Below are 23,417 nucleotides of genomic sequence, written 5' to 3' on the forward strand. Positions count from 1 at the left end.
GCCCTGGTTCTCTTCTCACCTTCAATTTGTCAATTTCACATGTCGTCGTCCATGCTGCGCGATGCGCCAATGCCTTGACATGCATGTGTAGGGGCCTGGCGGCTGGCGGGGCGTGGTGGTCGCCGGTCAAGGCTGTCCCGTGCAGCACTCAGCCGGCGGGGCCAGCTGGCCGCCGATTCCATGTGCTCGTGCGCGCGTGCGTGCCTTGAGAAATTTTGACTGGCAAAGCCAGCCGCGACGTGGAGAAGGCAGATCGATGCCGCCGCGCGCTGTCGTGCGCTGTGCTGGCCGCGCGCGGTTTGGGCGCCGGCGGCGCCGTGGCAGCGCGGACCAGCAGCTGTTTCCACATGGGGCGCACGCATCATGCCTGCATGGCCGCCTCTCCGTTGGTTCTACATGCGGCGCGGGCCCGGGATTCTCACGTGCGATCGTGCATGCCCAGCTAGCTAGCAGCGGCCGGCTAACGGGCGACCGATGCGAGCTCCACGACCTGTATATGGCTCGTTTGCGTGTCCTTAAATTCGGCTTAATCCGCTTTTTTTTTTCATCCGGAACCATGTTTTTCTCTCACAAATTCCTCCAGATTCATCCAGATTTTTCCAAAATTCCTCCAAATGAACGGGGCATGTGATATGTCAGTAGTATAACGTAGGGGAGTAAAGTATCCACGGTTATACAGTGTGGACCTGATCCTGAATGTCGCCGGATCCAACTGCCCCAGTAGTTGTATACTAGGCTATAGTTTAGTCCATGTGGTTGGCTAAAAGGCAAGGTTTGTCGCATGCACAGTTCACATCTGGAATCATCAACATTACAGTTATCGAAAAAAAAATCTAAAATTCCAGCGACTTGATTTTTGGGGTCCATGCAATATAGGGTCTAAACAATCATGTTAGTCCTGTTAGGACCTTGAACCTTATACTTCTGATGAAATACGAGAAAAATATAAGGCCAACTTTTCCAAATGCACGATTCCATGTAAGGGGCCGGGCGCCGAAGTACGACTGAAGAGATAAAAACCGAATCTGATTGTTCTAAAACAAAGATCCCGCCTGCACTTTTCATTGAAAGCTAGTACTAGGGAATAAACTTGATAGAACATTGTTTGTTTTTTATTCTGTTTTTTTTTCATATGTAATTTGGAGATGTCATGTGTACTGCACCAAGTTTTAATATAATCCATTTTTATCCCAAGAAACAGCTCTAGTTATTGACACGGTGCCCATCAAAGCTTTTTATAAATTTCTCATGTGGGCTGGCTTTATTCAAGCAGGAGAGTTATGCTAAGGCGCGAAGCCAACGTGCATGCATAGCTCACAGAACTGAGCTATTCTTATACTATTATTAGTTTGTGGCCGGATTTCCCTCTGACTCTAACGTAATCTCACTCGTGTTTTTTCTTGTGAGTGTATATCGTCTTAATGGAACTTGGAAGTACTTTTCCGTTTAAAAAAATAGGAATATCCTAGTAAAACTAAACCTTTTATTTTTTTCAAAAACAAAAACACAGTACAGATGCTCACACGCGCATGCATACCCACCAGACTTTATGAATGCATGCACCTTGCCCATTTGAGCTAATTGCTTTGTTATCTGAATGTGACAAGAAAAAGTAGAAGCGGGAGAAATGAAACAAGATTGGGCCTAGTTGGGTGAGGCCAGCCCATGCCGTGAAAAGAGCACACGTAGCAGACGACAGGCCCAAAGCGCTGAGACCCGAGCCAAACGGACAGCGAGCGTGAGCTGACAGCTGCGAAAACTCCAGCAAGCAACACTGCCGCAGGCCGCAGGCCGCAGGCCGCAGCTGCCCTCTGTCACTGTTTCGCTTACGAGCGATCCAGCAAGGCAGGAAAAGACATCTTTACCTCCTGGATTTTATTTTATTTTTCGAATTACCTCCAGAATTTTTGAAACTATTTAAGTTACCTCTATATCCTACTTTGAGCTTGTTTTGATGACTATTTTTCTCATTTTCAAATAAAATAATAATAAATACTCCATCCGTTCCATTTTATCTGGCACGAGTTTGAATGACATGGTCTCCTCGATTACACTTTGACCATTCATTTGCTTTACAAATTATATTATTTATGATTATAAACTTATAATCATTGGATAGTATAATTCCTTACAAATCTAATCGTATAAAGTTTGTACTATGATAGTTAAAAATTATTAGCCTAATTATTGGTCAAAGTTTTCAAAGTTTGAATCTTGATATGCGTATGCGCCAGATAAAATAGAATGGAAGTAGTACTTAACAAGATTTTTAAACTACAGAAAATGTCTCTAAACTTCTAAAAGTTCCAAGAAAAATCATATAGATTGTTTTGGGATATGAAGAATCCAAATAAAATATTTAGAGCTCATAAAAATATATCAAGAAGCTTCAAAAAAATTAGATGTACCTCTATAAAAATTGAGAAAAAATACCAAAAAATTATAAAATTTCCAAAATATTTTTATCAATATATAAAGTTATAAGCAAGTTTTCAAAACTTGGCATGGTAAAAATATGAGATGCAACCAGCTGGTTGTGTCTTATGTTTCTTGTTGTAGAAAAGTGTCACCACATTTATACATTAATGTTTTGAAAATTTTCTAGATTTTTTTGCTATTTTCTAGGGCTGCATCTAATTTTGGAAGTTTCTAGCAATTCATATTTTATTTGGATTTTATATATCTCAATTTATGACTAAATTTTATTAAAACTTTTATAATCTTAGAGATATTTTTTGTAGTTTAAGAACTTATCAAATATTTAGCACAACTTTTAACTAAAAAGATAACAAAAGCACCTTCAAAACCAGAGTAGGGATGTAAATTTGAACAGTTTTGAAAGTTCAAGGAGTAAGATATCTGGTTTAGACATTTGATGAAGAAAATTAGAGTGTGACTATAGTTTAGAGAGATAAAATGGTTTTTCCTGCTAAACCTCTTAGAGCATCTCAAGAGTCTCTTAAACTCACTCTCAAAAGCACTATTTTGAGAGCCATTTGAGCAAAAATCATTTTTTTATATCCTTTCACCCTTGAACCATTATTATTCTAAACAATCGTTTAGCCCATTTTCACATTGTTTAATGCTACATGAAGGTGCATCGTTTCCATTTAAACAATTGTTTACCCCGTTTAAACGGCCGTCTTGCCTGTTTAAGTGACCATTTTGTCGAATAATGGCTAAGCGACAAGTGACCAATTGTTTAGCGTTTACGATAACACTACATCAAACAATTTTCTCTATATCTTGTGCATACTCTAGAGAGCTAGCCTCACTTTTCATCTTTGGCTAGCAGGAAATATGGAATAGAGAAAGGCTATATTTGGAGACCTAATTAAAGAACATGTTGAAGGGTTTTTTTCATCAAAATTTCTATTCCTACCAATTAGGAAGGATATAAAAACACTCTTGCAGTTGCTCTTACTTCCTTCATTTGTAAGTCAAACATTTGTATCTTTGACCATCGATTTCAAAAATTATGTATAGGCTCATGACATAAGTTTCAGGATTTATTATGAGAAATATTTTTGTATTATATAATTTATATGTTGTAAAATTGTATTTTTTTTTAAATGGATAGTCAAAGATAGCAATATTTGATTTAGGACCATTAATATATACTCCCTCTATTCCAAATTATAAGTTATTCCAACTTTCTCAAGGGTCAAAGCATCTCAAATTTGACCAAAATTATAGAATTACAAAGATTTATAACATCAAATAAGTATAGTATAAAAAAAATTAATGAAGAATCTAATAATATTTAGTTGATATCATAAATGTTATTATTTTATTATATAAATTTGGTCAAACTTAACATGCTTTGACTCTTAAAAAATTGTAACTTACAATTTGGGATGGAGGGAGTAATTTATATGTTGTAAAACTATAAGATTTTTTTGAAATAGATAACTAAAAATAGTAATGTTTGATCTCGGAAAAAATCAGTGTGACGTGTTAAGAAAACCGGAGTACTAGCTACCGCATGAGCCGATGACCTTGCTTGTTGCTTCCTCGCTGGAGCGAGCGCGGGCGCGACAGTTTAGCTCGAAGCTATTGCCCCTTCATTTCCCAAATCCTTATTCGGTGCGCGTGCGCCCGCAAGGTTAACGACGCACGCGGCGCCTGGAGAAGAAGGGGGCGGGGGCAGCAATGGAGGTGGACGAGGCGGCGGCGACGGAGGTGGTGGTTAGGGTTAGGGTTCGTGGCGGGATGCTTCAAGAATGTCTCTGGCCATAGATTTTGGCTAGCTGGTGCCGGCGGCCGTGACACGGCGGTGGTGGCGGGTTGGCCGACGGTGAGCGAGGCGGAAGCGGCGTTGTCGAGCCACGTGGGGTAGGATAACCGGATGGGCGGGCAGGGGTGAGCGCCGGTGAAGTTAGGGGAGGACGGGTTCGTCCAGCAGGAGTGGTTGGTGGGCAGAAGGTCACTGGCAAGGTCGCTGGCGGCCTAGGCGGTGGTCGAGGTGGGCAGGGGAGGGGACGGCGGAGAAGAAGATGAAGAGTAGGAAAACAGGGGAGAAGATAAATAGTGCGCGGCGGCACGCGCGCGTTGGGGAATAGGGTCGTTGATTTCCCCAGGTGGCTCTCGGCTACGGAACAAGTCACGTCGCAACACTACGGCAATGTCAGCGAACGAGACGAGTTGCAGTATATGCACGCCAGCTGCGGACAATGAAGCAGCAGATAACAAAGCAAAGCTATACCCCCATAGTCGCCGACACTGTCATGGCCACATGGCTGGAGACCCGAAGGGCTCTTGTCCGCTCCCGAGCTGTTTCTCACTTGATGTTTTAACGTCTCTGCCAACATATGCAGAGGTTCCACGACAAGGTGCACACGAAATAGCTAAAAAATTGAGTTCATTCGTCGAAAACACAGTAACTTATTTATCACCACTGCTATGCAAGCTGTAGCGACAGTACCAGGACCGAAGTCCGAAGAAACAACCTCACGTACAGCTAGGCATACCAGGTTTATTATGATCATGAACGACACCACGGCGCCAGTCTGAGAGGCACCAGTGCACCACGGCTCATCACTCCTGTCCCAGGAGCGCGAGGAGCATGCTCTCGTAGTCGCCGGAGGTGTCCCCCATGACAGCGCGCTCCAGGGGCACGCTGTTCCTCTTCTGATACGCCTCCTTAATCAGCTTCAGGTCCACCTCAGCGCGGGTTGTGATGACCCTGGTCAGGGCATTCTCGTCGGTGCCTAGGCCCGCTATGGCCTGCCTGGCGACCTTCTCAAAGTACCTGTCGGGGCAACTGAAGCACCGGATGATTGCCCGCAGCGTTTTGAGGTACTCATCCTTGGGGTCAGCCTTCAGATCCTGTGAATCACGGAGGTTATTAGAAAGCGTCTTATCATGGAATTACTAGAAAAGAGGTGGTGCATCATGCAATTTTTTTGGTTGATAATACTAGGGAGACATGTGAAATTGGACATTGGTAGGTCAAGCAAATGATGAGTACTACTGTGCAGAAATGGAACTCTGACAACAGCAAAACATCAAAGTGAACTGTAACAAAGCACTTTTACAACATCCCCCAATGTTCTAAATGACATTTGAGAGCTGAGTAAACTTTCGATCTACAATCATTAAATCTGATTGATAAGAGTAATACTTCCTTCTAACATCTAAGTGGCAAGGTAATTCTGCAGTGGTAGATAGTAATGATATTATCTGTAAGAAAAATGCCATTTTCACAGACATAAATTCCAGCACCAGATTTTGTGAACTGTGCAAAAGACCTGAGTGATCATGCTAACAATTATTTTAGCAGAAATTAGGAAGGAGTCCTGCCACTCAATATAGACTCGAAATGATCATGCATATATCTACAGATGAATATGAAACTCATTCTCTTTAAAAGACTGAGGAAACATGAACACATTAAATGATCTAGAAAAGAAATTTTGACTGCAGATGTATATAGTTCTGAACATGAATAGCTTTGCTAGAGTGTCATGAAATTTCTGTACCAAAGACCAAACAGAACAAGCTGCGGATGAAAATAGACCAACAAAATGTATTGATCTTATGGACAAAGCAACATAATGCAACTAATCCAGCCATAAGGAACATGGATTGTCAAAAGTGGATCTGAACAGAAACTATTGGAAGAGGTTGATCTTGATGGGAACAAAAACTAAAATGAGTGAACAACTTACCCAATGTTACACATGCTCCTTACTAGTTGGACGGTTGAATTCATAAGTGTATTATAAGATAGTGTAAGAACAGATAGTATATTAGTAAGAGCATGCAGCTTATTATTTTCCTTCAGAATATGAATGGCCGATTTATATTGATGTGGATCATCATACATGTAAATGAGGGACAGCATGCAATGGCAGTACGCACCTTACTCATTTGATAAATGAATAATCTGGTTCAACTGTAATGCAATGCAGAAGCACATATAAGCAGAACAAATGTGGCATAATAAGGTCACATCCTGTACGATTTTATAAAGCAAACAACAAGATAAGTTTATGACATGATATGCACCTTGTTGATTCGGTGGCCAAATGCATCATTGTAATGATTGAATGTAGCAAGCAGCTGAGGTTTGCTCCTAGTGGTGAGGATTCTGATGATCTCATCATCACTGTAAACCTTGTGATGGATCTTCTCATGAAGTAGTTTGGCTTCTGAGTGTGCCAACCTTGTGTTGACCTCTGGTCCATCATAGCGATATGTACTTACAAGTGGCACCAGTAGCTGAAACGAAGAACAAAACAAAGGTTAGGTTAAGTCACAGAATTTGGCAAGTTTCCCTCTCGCAATCTTTTTCCTTTTGTTGAAAGCTCAGGGAGCTTGCAAAAACTAGAATAAGGTTCCCGAATATTGATATGAAAATGAGTGTGCCATCTTCTAAAGTAGTAGACCCTAGCAATACAAATCTTGCATACATCCACACCTAACCATATTTTACCATTGACACAAACAAAATCAAGAAAAGACAAATGGTGGGTTTGGGGGCATCAGATTTTGGAAGGAAGACTGAATTTTCATTTGAGCTTTGCCTTGAGGAGGATAAAAAAACTGCAACTTGGAGTGCTAAATTGTACAGATCACCAGCATGCAACAAAGGCAAAAGACATATATATAATGTATTTTTCATAAAGAACAATCTATATGACTGTGAGTGCAGATACCAGATAGACAGCTGAATCCGACAATTAACAATCTCATAACGAATATATTTTAGATCCACCAACTTACTTAACATTTCATTACACGGTGGGCCAAAATTCAACAACATAAGCATTGCATTTAATGATTCTGAACTCATCTCTCAACTTCGTAAGCTCAACTCACAAATTCACTTCTCGATATCTTACATTAGATCAACATCAAGAAACGAAAATGAACAGATAAAGGTTCGATCCACATTCAGTTACCCTTGGCCAAGGTAACCAGGTAGCAATTCCAAATTTCCAACAGACCGCACACGGACATATCAGATCGAGATATCGAGACTGATTCTACAGGCAAGGAAAACAGGCGAGAGCGAGAACGCATCACCTTGCGGAAGTCCCCAGTGACGTGCGCAGCGATGTCCTCCTCAAGCGAGCGCTTGAACCGCTCGTGATACGCCTGCCTGGCCGCGAAGATCTGCGCGGAGGTGCGCGTGCAGGCGATCTCGACGAGCACGCGGTTCCCGGGCTGCCACTTCCGCGCCGCCTCGTTGGCCAGCACCGCGTCCCGCTCCGCTGGGTCCAGCGTCCACAGGATCACGGCCCTCTGGTCCCATCACAGCCCGGTCAGACACACACACACACACACACACAGAGACAGAGAGAGAGAGAGAGAGAGAGAGAGAGAGAGAGAGATCTGGATGGAGACGGTTGGTCGCGCGGAGGGAGATGCCCGCGCATGTGGCAATGATCAGTGGCGGATCTCTCGCTTTACCTCGAAGTCGCCGGAGATCTCGTCCGTGATGGAGCGGAGGAGCTCCTCGCCGTGGGCCTCGGCGTAGGCGCGGCGGATAGCGCGGCGCTGCGCGGCGTCGCGGTGGCCGAGGATGGAGATGATGAGCGCCTCGTTCGTGCCCCACCCTGCAAGCCCGCGGGAAGACAAACGCACCGTCAGATCGCACGATCGCGCGTCACGCCGCGACCGTACGTCGCGGCCTCGCAGGGATCGCGCGGACAAGAGAAATAGAGAATGCAAGCATCACGCCGAGACAAGGTTTGAAGAGCGGAGGCACTGACCTTGGAATGCCTTGCGGAGCTGCTCGCAGTCATCGGCGACGGGAGGGACAGTGGCTGGGACCTTGAGCGTCGCCATTCCCGGTGACTGTGATGCGGGATCGAGGGGACAGCCGAAACAGGGGGAGCAGGGGCACGCAGCAGGCCTGCGCGGAAATGCAGGGGGAGAGAAGGCGACAGGTAACCTGGGGGAGTGCCTCTAGCGTGTGCACCATTCGGCCGGCCGAATTTTAGCTCAAACCACCGGAAAAATACTCTTGCGACTGAATTACTGTGAAAAAAAATATTATTTCGACTGAGAAAATAAGTTGAATAAGTCGGATACGGGGTAAGCCGAATAAAACCTAATCTGGATCATACTATATAATATAAATTAATATATATTCCTATGTAATGGAAGCTAATAGAAATTTGGAGTAGAACTTGACTCCAAATTTCTTTGTCCATAATACACAGGGCGCGTTTAGTTTGGCAAAGTTTGCACCTGCAAATTTTGCATAGTGCACGATTCTTCACTGTAGTATTTCGTTTGTATTTATGAATTATTGTCCAAACATTGACTAATTAGGCTCAAAAGATTCGTCTCGCAAAGTTAAAGCAAACTATGCAATTAGTTTTTTATTTCGTCTACATTTAGTACTCCATGCATGTACCATAAGTTTGATGTGACGGAAAATTTTCTTTTTGCATAGTGCACTTTTGGAGAACTAAACAAGGGCACACTGGAGTATGTTATGTGTGGAAAACTGGGAGGATCAGTCAAGGCTGTAAAGATTTTTCAGAATGGAAATGTGGAATTACTGGCCTTAGTGGTTAACAGTCAGGCAGCGAGCGTGCTGTATTCATGCCTCGTATACAGCTCATTCTGATCGATATCAGAGTAGGTTGCTTTATGTGGTGTTATTAGTTTCTGTTTTGGCCAGTCATATTTTTTTTGAGGGATTTTTTGCCAGTCATCTGATTTGTTGACGACATTGGGGGGACACAGCATTATTTTTTTTGGCAATACATGCATTATATACGAGAAAATAAAATTTTCATTACTGAGCTCATGCTGGCTTGATAAAAACAGATCGGATACGAACAGATATCGTTGATGTCATATTTATTTTCATATTTATGTTCGGATTCGGTTTCGGACACAGATAGCTGTTGGATACATATGCGAATATGGATTGTCTCGGTAACGGATACGAATAATGAGTATCGAATATGGTATGAATCAGATTCGGTGAATGTCGGATGCAAATATCTATTCGAATATTGAGTAAAAGCGACATATCTATACCTAATAATAAAGAGACAAATTTTTCGCCATACTTTCTTTTCTACCTCTTCCTTCTGTATATTCATTTTACGGTCTATGTTCAATCCATATTCCAGTCCACGTTCAATCCGTATTCCAGTCCGCCGCATTCAATCTATATTTCAGTCCGCTTCCCAATTTCTGCCGTACTCTTTTTTTTTTTTTTTTTGCCTGTTCTGTTTTCCTTTCCCAGTCCACGTTCAACTGACGTTTCAGTTTGCATCGCGTCCCTATTTCGTTTGTGTTTTTTCCCGGCACATCAAGTCCGAACGACAAAAATACCTACAACTGTAAAATAAATGCGCCAAAAATATAAGCCACATGAGGTTTAAATCCAAGTCTCCAACAAATGATTGCATACCGCGCCACATGCTTTATATGACATACAACAAACTGCCTCTTTTTTGGTATGATCTGGCCTATTTATTAGCTGAACTGTTACCGCGTTCACTTGGGACTCCATAGCCCTGTTCGTTTGGCTGGTTCGTATCGTTGCTGGTTCATTTACGTGAGAGAGAAGTACTGCTGGCTGGTTCTGATAAACAATGTTTTTGTGAGAAGGCTGGCCAGCCCAGTCCAGCGATCACACTGCATATGCCCCATGCCCGCCGAGAAACAACAGCAAGATTTTTCTCGCGCGTGCAAGTATGCAATTTTGGATGTGCCTACTTATAAATCGTAGCAGTTTAACATCGGACCACCGTAACGTGCAAAGAAAAATAGCGAAAAATAAGAAGAGATTCTTGATTCCTAGCCCTAACCGACGGAATTGGCGCTACTTGGCTCGTCGATCTCAGAGTCGGCGCTGCCTGCCTTGACGACTTGGCGGAGGCTCCCACCGGCGTCGCGCCTGCGGATCCCGCGGCGGGCTTAACTACACCCCGCCACGGGGCTCTATTACCGCGCCCTCGGCACTGCGCATAAAGATGGCAACGGGGAATTCCCCGTCGGGGGTTAGCACCCCATCCCCGTCCCCGCGGGGACAGACTTTCCCCATCCCCGTCCCCGTCAACACTCACGGGGGAAACTTTCTTTCCATCCCCGTCCCCGTGCGGAGATTTAATCCCCGTGGTGTACTCTGCTAGAGCAGAAAGGGCAAAATCAAACCAGTTTCTAATCTCATAGAATGCAAAGAAAGAATGATACGCTAGTTCTATTCTTTCAAATCCAAAGAAAATACATGCCGAAGAGAAAGAATACTAAAAAAGACTAGTTCTCTCATCTCAGATCCAAAGAAAATACATGCCAGAAAAAAAGTATACTACTACGAGGCTATCCACTCCCTACAGTTCTCAGTAGTCAGCATCTTGATTCTTGAGTCTTGACCACTGACCACGTCCATCTTGCGCCCACTCCTTGTGGATTTGGATGGGGACCATGACAGAGATTTAGGATGTGAGCGGACTGCAGGCAGGACCGCCGAGCGCGGCAGCTCACTCGTACCTGTGGCGGCATGTCCGCGTGGGTATGCGGACAGGGAGCAAAGCCTGGTGGAGACGTGGAGTTCGCCGGCGGCTGGTGTGCGCTGTGCTTGTGCGGGAGCCGGCTAGTGGAGAAAGCAAAGTTGCGGCTGGGGAGAAGAAATGAGGAGCGGTAGAGTTAGGGTTACACAGCTCACATTATATATTCTTGGCTGGCTATTGGGCCTTTAGACGGGCCTTTTACTTCTTCAGTACCGATGGGCCTTAGATAGCGGATCGGGTTTGTGGGGATCGGGGACGGGGGGACTGATCCCATCCCCGTACCCGCCAGACCCGACGGGGACTGATTTCCTACCATTTAAATCCCCGTGGGGGGTCAATTGATCCTATCACCGTCCTCTAATAGGGGAATTCCCCGCGGGGAATCGGGGATCGGGGCCTCGTTGCCATCTTTAACTGCGCATCTTGCCATTGTCACAACCAGCGGGCGAACGAGGAAACGCAGGCACGGCAACAAGGTGGAGCATGGGTGCAGGCCACGACGGCGAGGCGTCGTCGAAGCGCGGTCGCCCACGACAACGAAGTGTTGTCGGAGCGCAGCTCGCCGCGGTTGGAGAGCAATCACGTGACGAGATGGTGAGGTACCACTGTAGTACGGACGCGGGCCGCACCGGCGAGGCAGAGTGCGGACGCGGGCGCGGTTGTCGTGCAGACTTCCTCTGTGGCTCCTCAGTGCAAGCACGGGCACACCGAAGCGAGTTGGAGGCGAGACGAGAGAGGCGATGGGAAGGCTTCCGCAAATCAACGAAGAGGAATGATGGAGGATGGAGGATGGAGGCGTGTGTCCGTGTGGTACAGGAGAAGTTAACGTGGAGAGAGAAGGAGGAGGAAAAATATGAAAAAAGAAGAAAAAAATAGAAGGGTGTTAAAAAAGAGTTAAATGTACGGTAGGTTCATTAACTTTTGGTCGTGTGTCATCTCGGTCCATCAACTTTTAAACTGTATTTTTAGGTCCATTAACTTTTGGTGGTGTGTCATCTAGGTCCATCAACTTTTAAATTGTATTTTTAAGTCCCTAAACTTTTTAACTGGTTCACAGTAGGTCCATATAACTTTATTTAGCGAATAGATCTGACATGGCACGCTAAAAAAATAGCCACCGTGGAGTACAAGACGAGATCACCATCCGAAGATAATCTTCAATACGAAGAACCTGATGGGATCACCATCTAGGGTTTCTCGAGCGGCGGCTCAACGGGGAATAAACTCCACAATAAAATCCAGTCTAATCTACCCGGTACAAGGCCGAAGACCACAGGTAAGGCACGCAGGCCACCTGACCCAAACAAAACTTGAACTCCATCAGCCCAACTAGGACCGATTTACCCTGAGTCCTTGATTCGGCTAACATGCACGGCACGTCCAAACGCAGCCACCAATTTGACTCACGTAGGCACTAAAAGCTAAATGCTAGATAAAAGATCGTGTGTCACAGCTAGATAGAAAACTAATGCATGGAAATAATAAAAATACTACAGCAAGGATGCTAATCACGTTGGAAAAATTTCATTGATGATCTCCACCTCTTTAGAATTAGCAGTGATATATTTTGTTGGCTTCATTTTCTCTTCCTTTCCACGCAATAATAAGGCACCTCTATAAAATATCTTAGATGACAGTTCAACAGTTGTAAATTTCTCCATGTCCATAATATATTTATCCTTAAAAATAATAGTCCCAAATTTAAGATCAGAGGATATTAACGATTTACCAGCTGCTACATTTCAATTCTTGCTAGACAAGTCTCTATGAACATCTTGAGGAGCTATGGACTCATCACCTACTCTACGGTGGCTGCTTATTTGGCGTGTCATGTCCGATCTATTCGCTAAACGAATAGGCATGGACCTATGGTGAACCAGTTAAAAAGTTTAGAGACCCAAAAATGCAATTTGAAAGTTAATGGACCTGGATGATACACCACCAAAAATTAATGGACCAAAAAATATAGTTTGAAAGTTGATGGACCTGGATGACACATAATCAAAAGTTAATGATCTAAAAATACAGTTTGAAAGTTAATGGATCTAGATGACACACCACCAAAATTTAATAGATCTACGGTGCATTTAACTTAAAAAATTCAGTAGAAGACTCTATTTTGCCAAACGTACACTGCACTGAACAAAATTGATGACATGGTTTCCTAACTTAATTTTTCAGCTTTCCGTGCTTGTTCGTTTCCAGATGTCCGCATGTCCGATTCTATTTTTATAATCCCGGCTTTTCTCCGAATCCTTTTTAGCCAAAATAAGTTATAAAAACGGAAACAAGAGGGGTTTTCTCATCCGTTTCTATCCGCTTTCTGTCCCATCAGCTATTATAAAAGATGCAGCTTTCTTATTAGCCACCGAAAAAGTTTAAATTCCCTCTCGACCATCCCTTTAATTTTTTCGACCTCTATATGCCACTGCCGTTAACTTTTCCGGTAACCGGAGCTTCAAATGACCCTTTTACCCCTCTTATAGGTGGACCCCACGCGTCAGCCTTTCATCTTCATCCTATCTTCTTCGAGCAGGCGGAGGAGGCCACGAACGAGTGCGGTTGTGTGTTTGGAGCCGTTCCGTGCGTCGGAAGGTGCGCTCGCTGTCCCCATTCCGCACGCACTAGCGGTCCACGTCCCACGCGCCTGCAGCACTACCAGTGCTGAAAGCCAGAGTACACCGACGACCCGTGCCAGAGCGTGAAATTTTTGCACTTTGGTCCCTTTTGAAAATATTTTTTATAAAAAGACCTATGCCAAAACGTTTGCTGAAAATAGACCATTTTTTAGGCGTCTTAGAACATGACGCCAAGGTATAAGGGTCGGCGTTGACTGACACGACGCCGAGGTCTTGCCACGTCACGGACGACCCCGGTCGATGGCGACACGGTGACGCATGGGGTCCGACACGTCGGCGTTGTGTCAGCCAACGCCACAGGCCCAACCTCGGCGCGGTGGGACTACACGCCAAGCTATTGGCACCATCCGGCACGCGGCCCAGGCGGCCCAACAACGCTTCGTAGCCCAATAGCTCAGCGCGGGGTCACTTAACGCCGAGCCACCAGACTCGGCGTGGCCCGACTCAACGCCGAGGTCTGAACTCTTGAAGCCGCGCCGCAACCCCCTTCTTCTTCCTCTCTCCATTCTGAAAGCATCGGCTCTGCTCTCTGTTCGTCTCCCCCACGGCCCCTAGGTGCCCGAATCTCATCTCCCGAAGCTTCCTCGAGGTAATGGTCCCTCCCCTCCTCCAATCTATCTGCGTAGATGTGCTTGCATTGTCTCTAATCATGTGGAATCATGGGTGTATGGTGTTTTGGTATATGTGTATTTGCATTTGCAAAATATATGCACTATACCACAGCCCAGATTCAGCGTCGGTCGGTGGGTCGTTATAAACCGTTTCAGCATCTTACGGTCGGTCGTTATAAACTTATAACGACACATATATGAGTCGTTGATACTGGCGACGTTAAAAACTTTTAACGTCGGACCGACTTTTAACGTCGGACCGTCTAACGATATGCAAAAGATATAACGACAGATCTTCTGACGTGGTTTATAAACTTATAACGACGCACCGCCTGATGATATATATTTATAGCGACCCACTGTCCATCACTATGCATACAAATAATTAACATATAATATTATGTGCTACTGTTTATATTTTAATCATACAATCAACAGTAGCATCTCATACATTCAAATAACACTGTCATGAAACACATAAGCTAGACCAGAAAGAGCTCACAAGTTATATTAAATCCATCATAATTTGTCATGCCATTTTACACACAATTCATGGCAAACAAAAGCTAAGATGAAACAAGTTTGGCCAAAATGGTAGACGTACTAGAGATACGGTTCCACAACCCATATCTCATAGTTTGCTTCCACACTTTACAAAATGATCCACCTCTAGTAAGTCCAAACAAATGTTTTCATCTATAGCTAGGATGTTCAAAACACGTCATCATGAGCACTTTGATCCAATCAGTGGCTGCACTCTACTTCCAGCTATTTCCTCCCACCACCTGTAAATAAAAGTTGAAATTCATAAAGAAAACTCAACCAAAAACTTCATAAAAGGCACCAGTCAGCTGGAGGCACAAGCACCCAGCACAAGGCAGCAAGCAGCACAATTGGTATTCATGGAATGAAAATTCATTTATGATGCATATTAATTTCAGATTTCATTTCACAGCCACCAGACAATACATTGACTATGGTTTCAACCTAGCAGGCACTATGCACACAGCCACAACATGGAGGGATCACATCTACTCAGGCATACAGCAGGGATCACATCTACTAAATAAAGGAATTGTTCTTCTGGAATTTAGAATTTCTGAAAATATTTAGATAAATAATAGCAGTTCTCCATATGACTCTTCTACAACATGGCAGCAATAGTTGTTTCTATAGAAATTGGTTTAGGTTATCACAGACCATCTGAAAATCAGCAAGATGCACACATAAAAGAAACATCGAAGCACCACTGCATGTTGGTTAGATCATGTCAGCATGCTTGGAAGGGGCACCAGTCACCAAGCACTAACATGTAGGAGGTACAACTATACTCTAGTTTTCCATTCACACAATCAGCATGCTTGCTAGATCATGTCATTTTGGGCAAAGTTTCAGATTGCTAGATCATGTCATTTTCATTTTCATATGTACAAAGGTTCATAGTTTCATGCAAGATGTATGATCTCCTAAATGACATGTAGATGGAAAAATTCAGAATAGCACACCTGTTCCATGGGATGATTTTTTAGTCTTGCTGACCTTGAGCTGTTAGAAATATCAACAATTAGAAAATCTGGGCACTCATTACATATGAAAACGACAAACAATGACAAGTGTTGTTTGTTACCCTGTTATATGGCCATGCAATTGACAGGTCCTTAGCATCAGCCATGTCTTGCACACCAGGATATGGACGAGGTACCTTTGCTTCCCTTTTCATCACATACCTGATAACAACTTCACAGTGTTTCCTTCCAAGAGTGTGGCCTGCACACATGGTGCTAGGATTTACTGAAATAACTATTCCCTTGGCCACAGGTTCATCTCTTTGGAGTGCATATAGTATAACTTCGTTGCCACACTGAAACAAACAATGTACTTATGAGAATTGTATTCATTAAAAAATCACCATTGGACTATAAGCAAAAAAAATGAAAAACAATGAGAACATTACAAGGTCAGCATGTGAGATGCGATTTGCATCACCATTCCTTGATGGGGCTGCACCGTCAGGGCTAGACTGAGGGGACTGGACAACTGGGGCTGTAGGAATGGGGTTAGACTGAGGTGGCTGAACGTCTGTGGCTGTAGGAATGGGGCTAGAGTGAGGGCGCTGCATAAATGAGGCTGCAGGAAAGGTGTTGGGCTGCACAAATGGGGAGCTGCTCGATCGGTGGGGCTGCTGGACTGGTGAGGCTAAGTTGGTCCTACGCACAAGCACATATTCATACTCATTAGAGTTATCTGCATAGGCACCATCTTCAAGAAATTCAGGAGCATGATTTGTCTGGACATAATTTTCTTCAGATCTTGGGCTCTGTAAGCAAAAAAGTGGGATGTTAGAGCCATTCTGGGACAACATAAGAACTTAGGAAAAAACTTCTGTGACATATTAAGCAAGTCAACTTATCTCAATCATATAAACTCTCCTAGTAACAAAAGAGTTCATGTGGTTAATTACAATCAACAACTGCCATGCTCAGGCCACGCAAAGTAGTACAGTAAGTACTCAGGACAAATGAAGTCCAAGTGTCACTGTGCAGTTATGGTGACTAAAATTAAGTATAAAAGACTACAGTCACTTTTCAGTTAGCCTAAATTATATATATAGCACCAGAAGCAAACAGCTAAAGTATAGAGGATGTACAAATCAGAGTATAGATATAGCACCAGATAAAGCAAACTAGCTATTGATGGATTAATAATTCAATTCAGAGGATGTACAAATAATTTACCCCATGGTGTCGTGAGTTAGAGCCATTCTGAGAGACATTTTCCATACTTGACCTTTCACGTGCCAACCTTTCACGCGCCAATTCAGCTTCTAATTCTGCTATGCGTTGTTCTAGAGCTGCTTGCTGACTTTCTTTCCTCTTACACTCTAGAACTTGCATTTGAACCCTTGTTGGTGTGTAGCCCTTCACTCCTGGTGCACCAATAGTTTGGGGAGTTGGTCCTAGACCTAAAACCCGAACACGCCCTTTCGGTTCCTTTTTTCCACAAGCAATGGCAAATGCATCGCCTTCTTGGATGGTTCTCTCTGTCAATTCAGGCTGAGCTTCAATAACAGATTTAAGTTTATTCTGCACAAACAAAATATCATTATTAATTTGCCAAAACCAACATTTCAGACAGTGATACTTGTTCAAGGAAAAACTTACAATAATTGGTTCTGCATTCCTCGATGGGATTCCATTTTTCCTTGTATGTGTTTTGATATATAGTTCATCCCTTCGAGGAGGGCGCCCAAGTTCATTAGCCTACAAGTGTTTCAGTTTTAGTACTCAAGAAAGGTAGCATGCCTATTATAGTTTGACATACCAGGTAGATAATAGTTTGACATACCAATTCATGCCTGTTACAAGCAAAGCTCTTGCTACCAGTTGTATGATGTATGGACAACTTTGCACGGTTGGCTTTGGCAATTTCTGAGCGAGTCTATGATAGAAATGGCTTTGTCAGCAACCAGCAAGTTGTAACTAGCAAGCAGCAACACAGGAAGCAGCAAAGATGGCTATAACCAGCAATCAACAAGCAGCAACTAGATGTTGTTTTTTCTTGAACAAAGCAGTAACTAGGAGTAGTTTACTTACTTCAGATTCTGGAGTTGTCCAATGATTTTTGAGAAACTTCCAATCATCATCATTCAGCCTATCACCTTGTTGTTTTCTTATTTGTTCTTCTGTTATTTTGCCTTTAAAAAACTTCTTCTTCAGGTTTGCTTTAAAATCCTTCCATTTCTTTCCAGCAGCAGTCAAAAACCAGTTAAAGGCTTTATCATCAATATCATAGAATTCCTAATGTGTACAGAAAAGTAGCAAATGAGTGCTTATAGAGTAATAATAATTCAATGTACAACAAGACAATCAGCACAACCAAAAAATACCTTTATGTTTGCCCATACTGCATCCTTTATCTCAGGTTCAACAAGCCTCCAATCAGCATAGGCAATTGATATTTTCTGTCTCACACGGATCCCAACAGCACCAGAAAACCTCCTAGCATTCTCACCAATGGGCTGACCATATTCATTGACCATAACTTTGATTTAGAGGCATCCCAGGTTTCCTTGCAAAGACTTCGTCCAATTTACTGATACCTCTTCCATTCCTCTTCCCTTGTGTATTGCTGTGAAAATCTGCTACAAGTAACTTGAGAAATTAGATGCAGGCACAATGAAAATCTGTTGTAAATAATTTGAGAAAATTTTACAGGATATACAAGACCTTCATTATCACTTAAGAAATCTCCCGTTGATTCACATTCCCAATCATCTTCAGCTAAATCTTCCTGATCTAAATCTTCTTCAGCTAAATCTTCTTCAACTTGCTCATTCGCAAGTGTTGCATGGCTTGTTTGTGTCCTTGGTCGTAGATTGTGAACTCTTGCTTCAACACTTATGTTATGAGTTCTCTAAAAGGAAGTAGTAGAACAATTTGTGTAAATATCAGCAGTATTAAATATCAGCAAACTCATTGCGGTAGAACAATCTAAATAAGAGATGACCTTTCTTCTTTTGTTAGGTTCATTGCACATATTCATAGCAGGGAGACCAAGCGATGCTAGAAACTCGTTGTTGACTGCTATCTGTTCATCTCTCTCCTGCTCATACACGGTTAGGTGGCCCTTGTTACTATTTCCTCTTGCGCTTGCCATTTGTTTTCCTGAAAAAAAGACCCAAATATCAGCAGCCTATGGAAGGGGGATCAATAAAACAATCAATAACCAAAATCAGTAGCATCAGCACTTAAACAACACTTACTTTGTAGGCTTTTTTTTAGTCTTTTGGGGAACAACAAGTGTTCCATCTATATCAGTTCTAACAGAAGGGACCACCCCATTTACAATATCCACTGTCACATTTGCACTTAGATCATGCAATGGCCAAGCTAATCCATTATCATTATCCATGTGCTCATTCTCTAAATTATCTAAGTCATACACATCTCTTGGTTTTGATTGTCTAACAGCAGCCCACTCATTATCAATTGCTTCAGGAACATAGTATACTTGGATTGCTTGTGAGGCTAAAATGAAAGGTTCATCTGATATCTTTTTGCCCATATTGAACAAATGCTTAAAGTTAACAGATGTAACCCCCAAATTATCAGTTTTTACCCATTTGTCCTGCACACGGTTGTCAACCCAAGCACACTTGAAACGAACCACATTTCCTTTGTGATGATAATTTAGTTCAACAATTTCCTTTATAATTCCATAATAGGCATTTTTTATTACTGTACTGTCATCATTATTGCCACTATCAAAGGTTGTTGCCTCAGCGACTACAGCAACACCACTATTTTGAATAGGTCTTCCCTCATCATAGGATTCTGTGTGGAAACAGAATCCATTAATACTATAGCTATTGTACTTGCGTGCATTCAACATTGGCCCCTTGGCCAAAATTTTTATCTCATCTGGTGCTTCCTCACACAGTTCTCCCACCTGTGATAATGAAAGACTACTATTAAAATACGTAAAATCAATCACAAATAACAAGCCCTAAGTTTTAGTTTCACTTACATGCAACCTAAACCACTCATGAAAGGATTCATGACGCATGCGGTTGATGTCCCGTTTATTTCGATGGCCAATAGAGGAAAGAGATTGATCATGCTTACTGCAAAGGTTAATTATTGTGACTTTAGAATGTAGGTGAATTTGATTATATGATGTAAATGATTTTGATAACTTACTCCAAGTAAGGCGCAATGTTGTCATAGTTGAACAAAACATATCTATGAGCTTGCACCCATGTCTTGTGGTCCAAACTAAATGTGCATTTTCCAGCCAAAACCTTGACCAATGCTACGGAAGAAAGGAGGTGTACTGTTATCTTCATCTATTCTAGATTGACGGCCAAATTGCCCCACACCATATAGATAGCGAGAACAAAGTGTAAGGCACCCAGTGAAATTAGACCACTCCATAATTGATCCCTCGGGATGACTTTTTGTACGTACAGAACCCTTTAATCTCATGAGACACCTATACACATAAATAATAGGCACATTAATTGATAATGCCATATAACTAGTAGGTTTGTATACATATTCAGCAAGACACAGGGCCTAAGATAGTTACCTCTCCACGGGCCACATGCTGCGAAAATGGACTGGACCAGCTATTTTTGCTTGGGCAGGAAGATGTACCATCAAGTGTACCATAATGTCAAAAAAAGATGGAAGGAATATAGTCTCAAGAAGGCTCAAGGTTTCAGCTATGTCAGCCTCTAGACTTTCCATATCACTTATTCGAATGATAGGGGCAGAAAGTTTCTTAAAGAAGTTACATATACGAATCACTCCAGCACTGACTATTTCTGGTAGTATTTTTCTCACAGCAAGTGGTAGCAAGTGTTGTAGAATAATGTGGTTCTCATGACTCTTAAGCCCAAATACCTTCCTCTCATTGACATGTACATTATGTCGTATATCAGATGCATAACCATCAGGAAACTTCACCCCTTTTAGTACTTGACAAAATAACTTCATCTCATCGGGACTCATTGAGTATGGTGCTGGTGGTAAATAAAATTGGTCCTCTACTTCAACTGGGTGAAGATCAGTTCTAAGACCTAGAGCTTGAAGATCTAGGCGAGAATTCAAATTATCCTTTGACTTCCCAGCAGTGCCCAAGAATGTGTTCACTAAACTTTCACTAACATTTTTGCCTATGTGCATAACGTCAAAATTATGTCGCAACATCAAGTCTTTCCAATATGGAAGCTTGAACCAAATAGATCTTCTTTTGAAAATGACTAATGGTTCACCTTCCTTGCGTTTCTTTCTTGCTGGTTTTTTCCTAGATGGATCCTTGCCATAACTATTGCTAAGCTCTTTAGTGCACTCCAAATTTCCTCCCCAGAAAGTGGTTTAGGTGCAGGCCTCAACTCAGTTTTACCACCAAATTTATTGGCGTCAAACCTAAATGGGTGATCTCCATGCAAGAATCTTCGATGACCCATATAGCAAGTCTTGGTACCATTACCAAGTCTAAGTGAATCAGTAAAGAAGTGGCAATCAGGACATGCTGCTTCACCAGATGTGACAGATCCAGACAGATATCCTAGACCTGGGAAATCAGTAATAGTCCATAATACTGCTGCCCGTAACTGGAAGTACTCACCCCTAGAAGCATCATAAGTTCTAACACCATTTTCAAACATATCTAACAAGTCGTTGACAAGTGGCTGACAATAGAGATCCATATCACCACAAGGAGAATCTTTACCAGGAATCAGAAAAGACAAGATGAAATTTGATTGCTTCATGCACATTGAAGGTGGGAAATTGTAGGGAATACAAATACCAGGCCAAATGCTGTAGCTGTTATTCATGGTTCTAAATGGATTGAAGCCATCGGTGGCAAATGCAAGACGAATATTGCGGCTATCTGCAGCGAAGATTGGATGCTTTTTATCGAAGTCCTCCCATAGAGGGGAATCTGCAGGATGCCTTAGGAGACCATCTTTTTTTCGGTCTTCATCATGCCACCTCGTGAGGCTTGCTGTTTTAGAGGATAGAAATAACCGTTGGAGACACTTCTTTATTGGAAAGTAGCGAAGAACCTTCTTGGGAACATTATATACATGTTTCCCGTCTAGAGTCTTCCTATTTGATTTCCACCGTGAAGCCTTACACTTTGGACATGCATTCAAATTTATGTTCTCCTTCCAATAGAGAATGCAATCGTTTTCACATGCATGAATACTAATATACCCAATTCCTATGGATTTCACCAATTTCTTAGCTTCATGAAAGGTTTTTGCTATTGCTGAACCATCAGGGAATGCATCATTGAGCAGGTCTAATAGTATGTTAAAAGATTTATCAGACCATCCTCCAAGAAGTTTGGTGTGTAGTAATCTAATAAGAAATCGGAGTTGGGTATATTTCTTGCAACTAGGGAACAGTTCTTTGCTATTTTCTTCGACCAACTTTCGAATAGCAACTAGGTCCTCACAAGGATCTAGATCAGGACTGTTGTCCTCAAAATCACCTCTATCGTCTAAGCCACCAGCTAAGTCCCTAAGCAAACCAGAGATATCATCATCTTCATCAGACTCATCCATAACCTCAACACCATCACCATCACTGTCACAGTTCCCATGGTTCACAGAAGGGGTGGGTTCTCCATGTAAATTCCATGTTCTGTACCCTTTTAGAAACCCATCACATATTAAGTGTTCGCGGATTTCACTAGCCTCTTTCTAGAAAGAGTTGGAACACTTTCTACAAGGACAAAGTATCTTGCTACCAACAGCTGCATTACTAAATGCAAAAGCTAAGAAACGGTTCACCCCCTGCAAATATGCCTTGCCATGCCTACATAAAAGTTTTATGTTAAATGCCCACTCTTGCTATGTAGACCGCTTTCCGTATTTGCTATGTTACTGTATTTACCTAGCATCATCATCAATCCAGGATTTATCCATCAACCTTTATTAGGGACAACTAGAAGCTGACCAGAACAAGCTGCATCGAATTCAACACATTGTGCATATATATCATCAATTGCATCCAGCATAACAAGCACGGGTAAGACCAGCAGCAACAATGGTAGTGAAGTGGTAGAGAGCACTTTACCTGATACTCCTGAGTCAAATTCACGAGCTGGCTCCTACTACTTGGTGACAAGGCGCCTGTAGATGCTACGGCTTTTGTTAGGGCAAAGGTCCAAGGAGCAACTTATTCTTGTACGCCTCAGTCAACCACGAATATAACCTGCTGGATAAAGGAAACCACAGATCCATGAATTAGCGAGTAATTAGGAAGGGAAGTATGTCAACAGCTGTGGTATAGAGGGGGCTGGACAATGACCAAACATAAATAACATAGTATATTAATCTTAGTATATATAGGGATCAACTATATATTTAATATACTGAGTTTGTATGATATAAAAGTACTATTTTTTTTTACTAGTCAGGGTCATTTAATTTGTCCTTGATGGCTTTCTTCCTTCAAAAAAAAATTGAAATGGCTCTCTTTTAGGTATTAGGATCATCCTTCAAAAATAAATAAAAAAGCATAAGCTACAGCATACTAGCATACTAGCTACAGCATATAAGCTACAGCATACTGCTGGACTAGGCAATTATAGTATGCATCGATCAGCTGAAGCTTACAAAAGCACAAATTATAGACTATAAAAATCTAGTGCTGAACTTGGGAGGG

The 23,417-nt window shown here is 42.5% G+C and overlaps 1 protein-coding gene and 1 pseudogene across 1 annotated transcript; both read right to left on the reverse strand.

The window, feature by feature from the left end:
- Positions 1 to 4,749: 4,749 nt before the first annotated feature.
- Positions 4,750 to 8,423, reverse strand: LOC136530332 (annexin Gh1-like). Its single transcript, XM_066523093.1, has 5 exons — positions 8,220 to 8,423; positions 7,918 to 8,063; positions 7,531 to 7,749; positions 6,511 to 6,723; positions 4,750 to 5,328 (listed from the first exon to the last, which is right to left on the reverse strand). The coding sequence occupies exons 1-5, from the start codon at positions 8,293 to 8,295 to the stop codon at positions 5,038 to 5,040; spliced, it is 945 nt and encodes a 314-aa protein (XP_066379190.1). The 5' UTR covers positions 8,296 to 8,423; the 3' UTR covers positions 4,750 to 5,037.
- Positions 8,424 to 14,993: 6,570 nt separating this feature from the next.
- On the reverse strand, positions 14,994 to 22,721 carry LOC136530331 (uncharacterized; annotated as a pseudogene).
- Between the last annotated feature and the right edge of the window lie 696 nt (positions 22,722 to 23,417).

Source organism: Miscanthus floridulus, unplaced genomic scaffold (genome assembly GCF_019320115.1).
Source record: "Miscanthus floridulus cultivar M001 unplaced genomic scaffold, ASM1932011v1 fs_108_1_2, whole genome shotgun sequence".
Classification (NCBI taxonomy): domain Eukaryota; kingdom Viridiplantae; phylum Streptophyta; class Magnoliopsida; order Poales; family Poaceae; genus Miscanthus; species Miscanthus floridulus.

Excerpts from the sequence above, each read along its gene's own strand:
- LOC136530332 (XM_066523093.1), bottom strand. The coding sequence starts at position 8,295 with ATGGCGACGCTCAAGGTCCCAGCCACTGTCCCTCCCGTCGCCGATGAC. Across the intron at positions 8,064-8,219 it reads GCTCCGCAAGGCATTCCAAG|GGTGGGGCACGAACGAGGCG; the intron begins GTCAGTGCCTCC and ends GCGGGCTTGCAG. Across the intron at positions 5,329-6,510 it reads TTGGCCACCGAATCAACAAG|GATCTGAAGGCTGACCCCAA; the intron begins GTGCATATCATG and ends CGTGATTCACAG.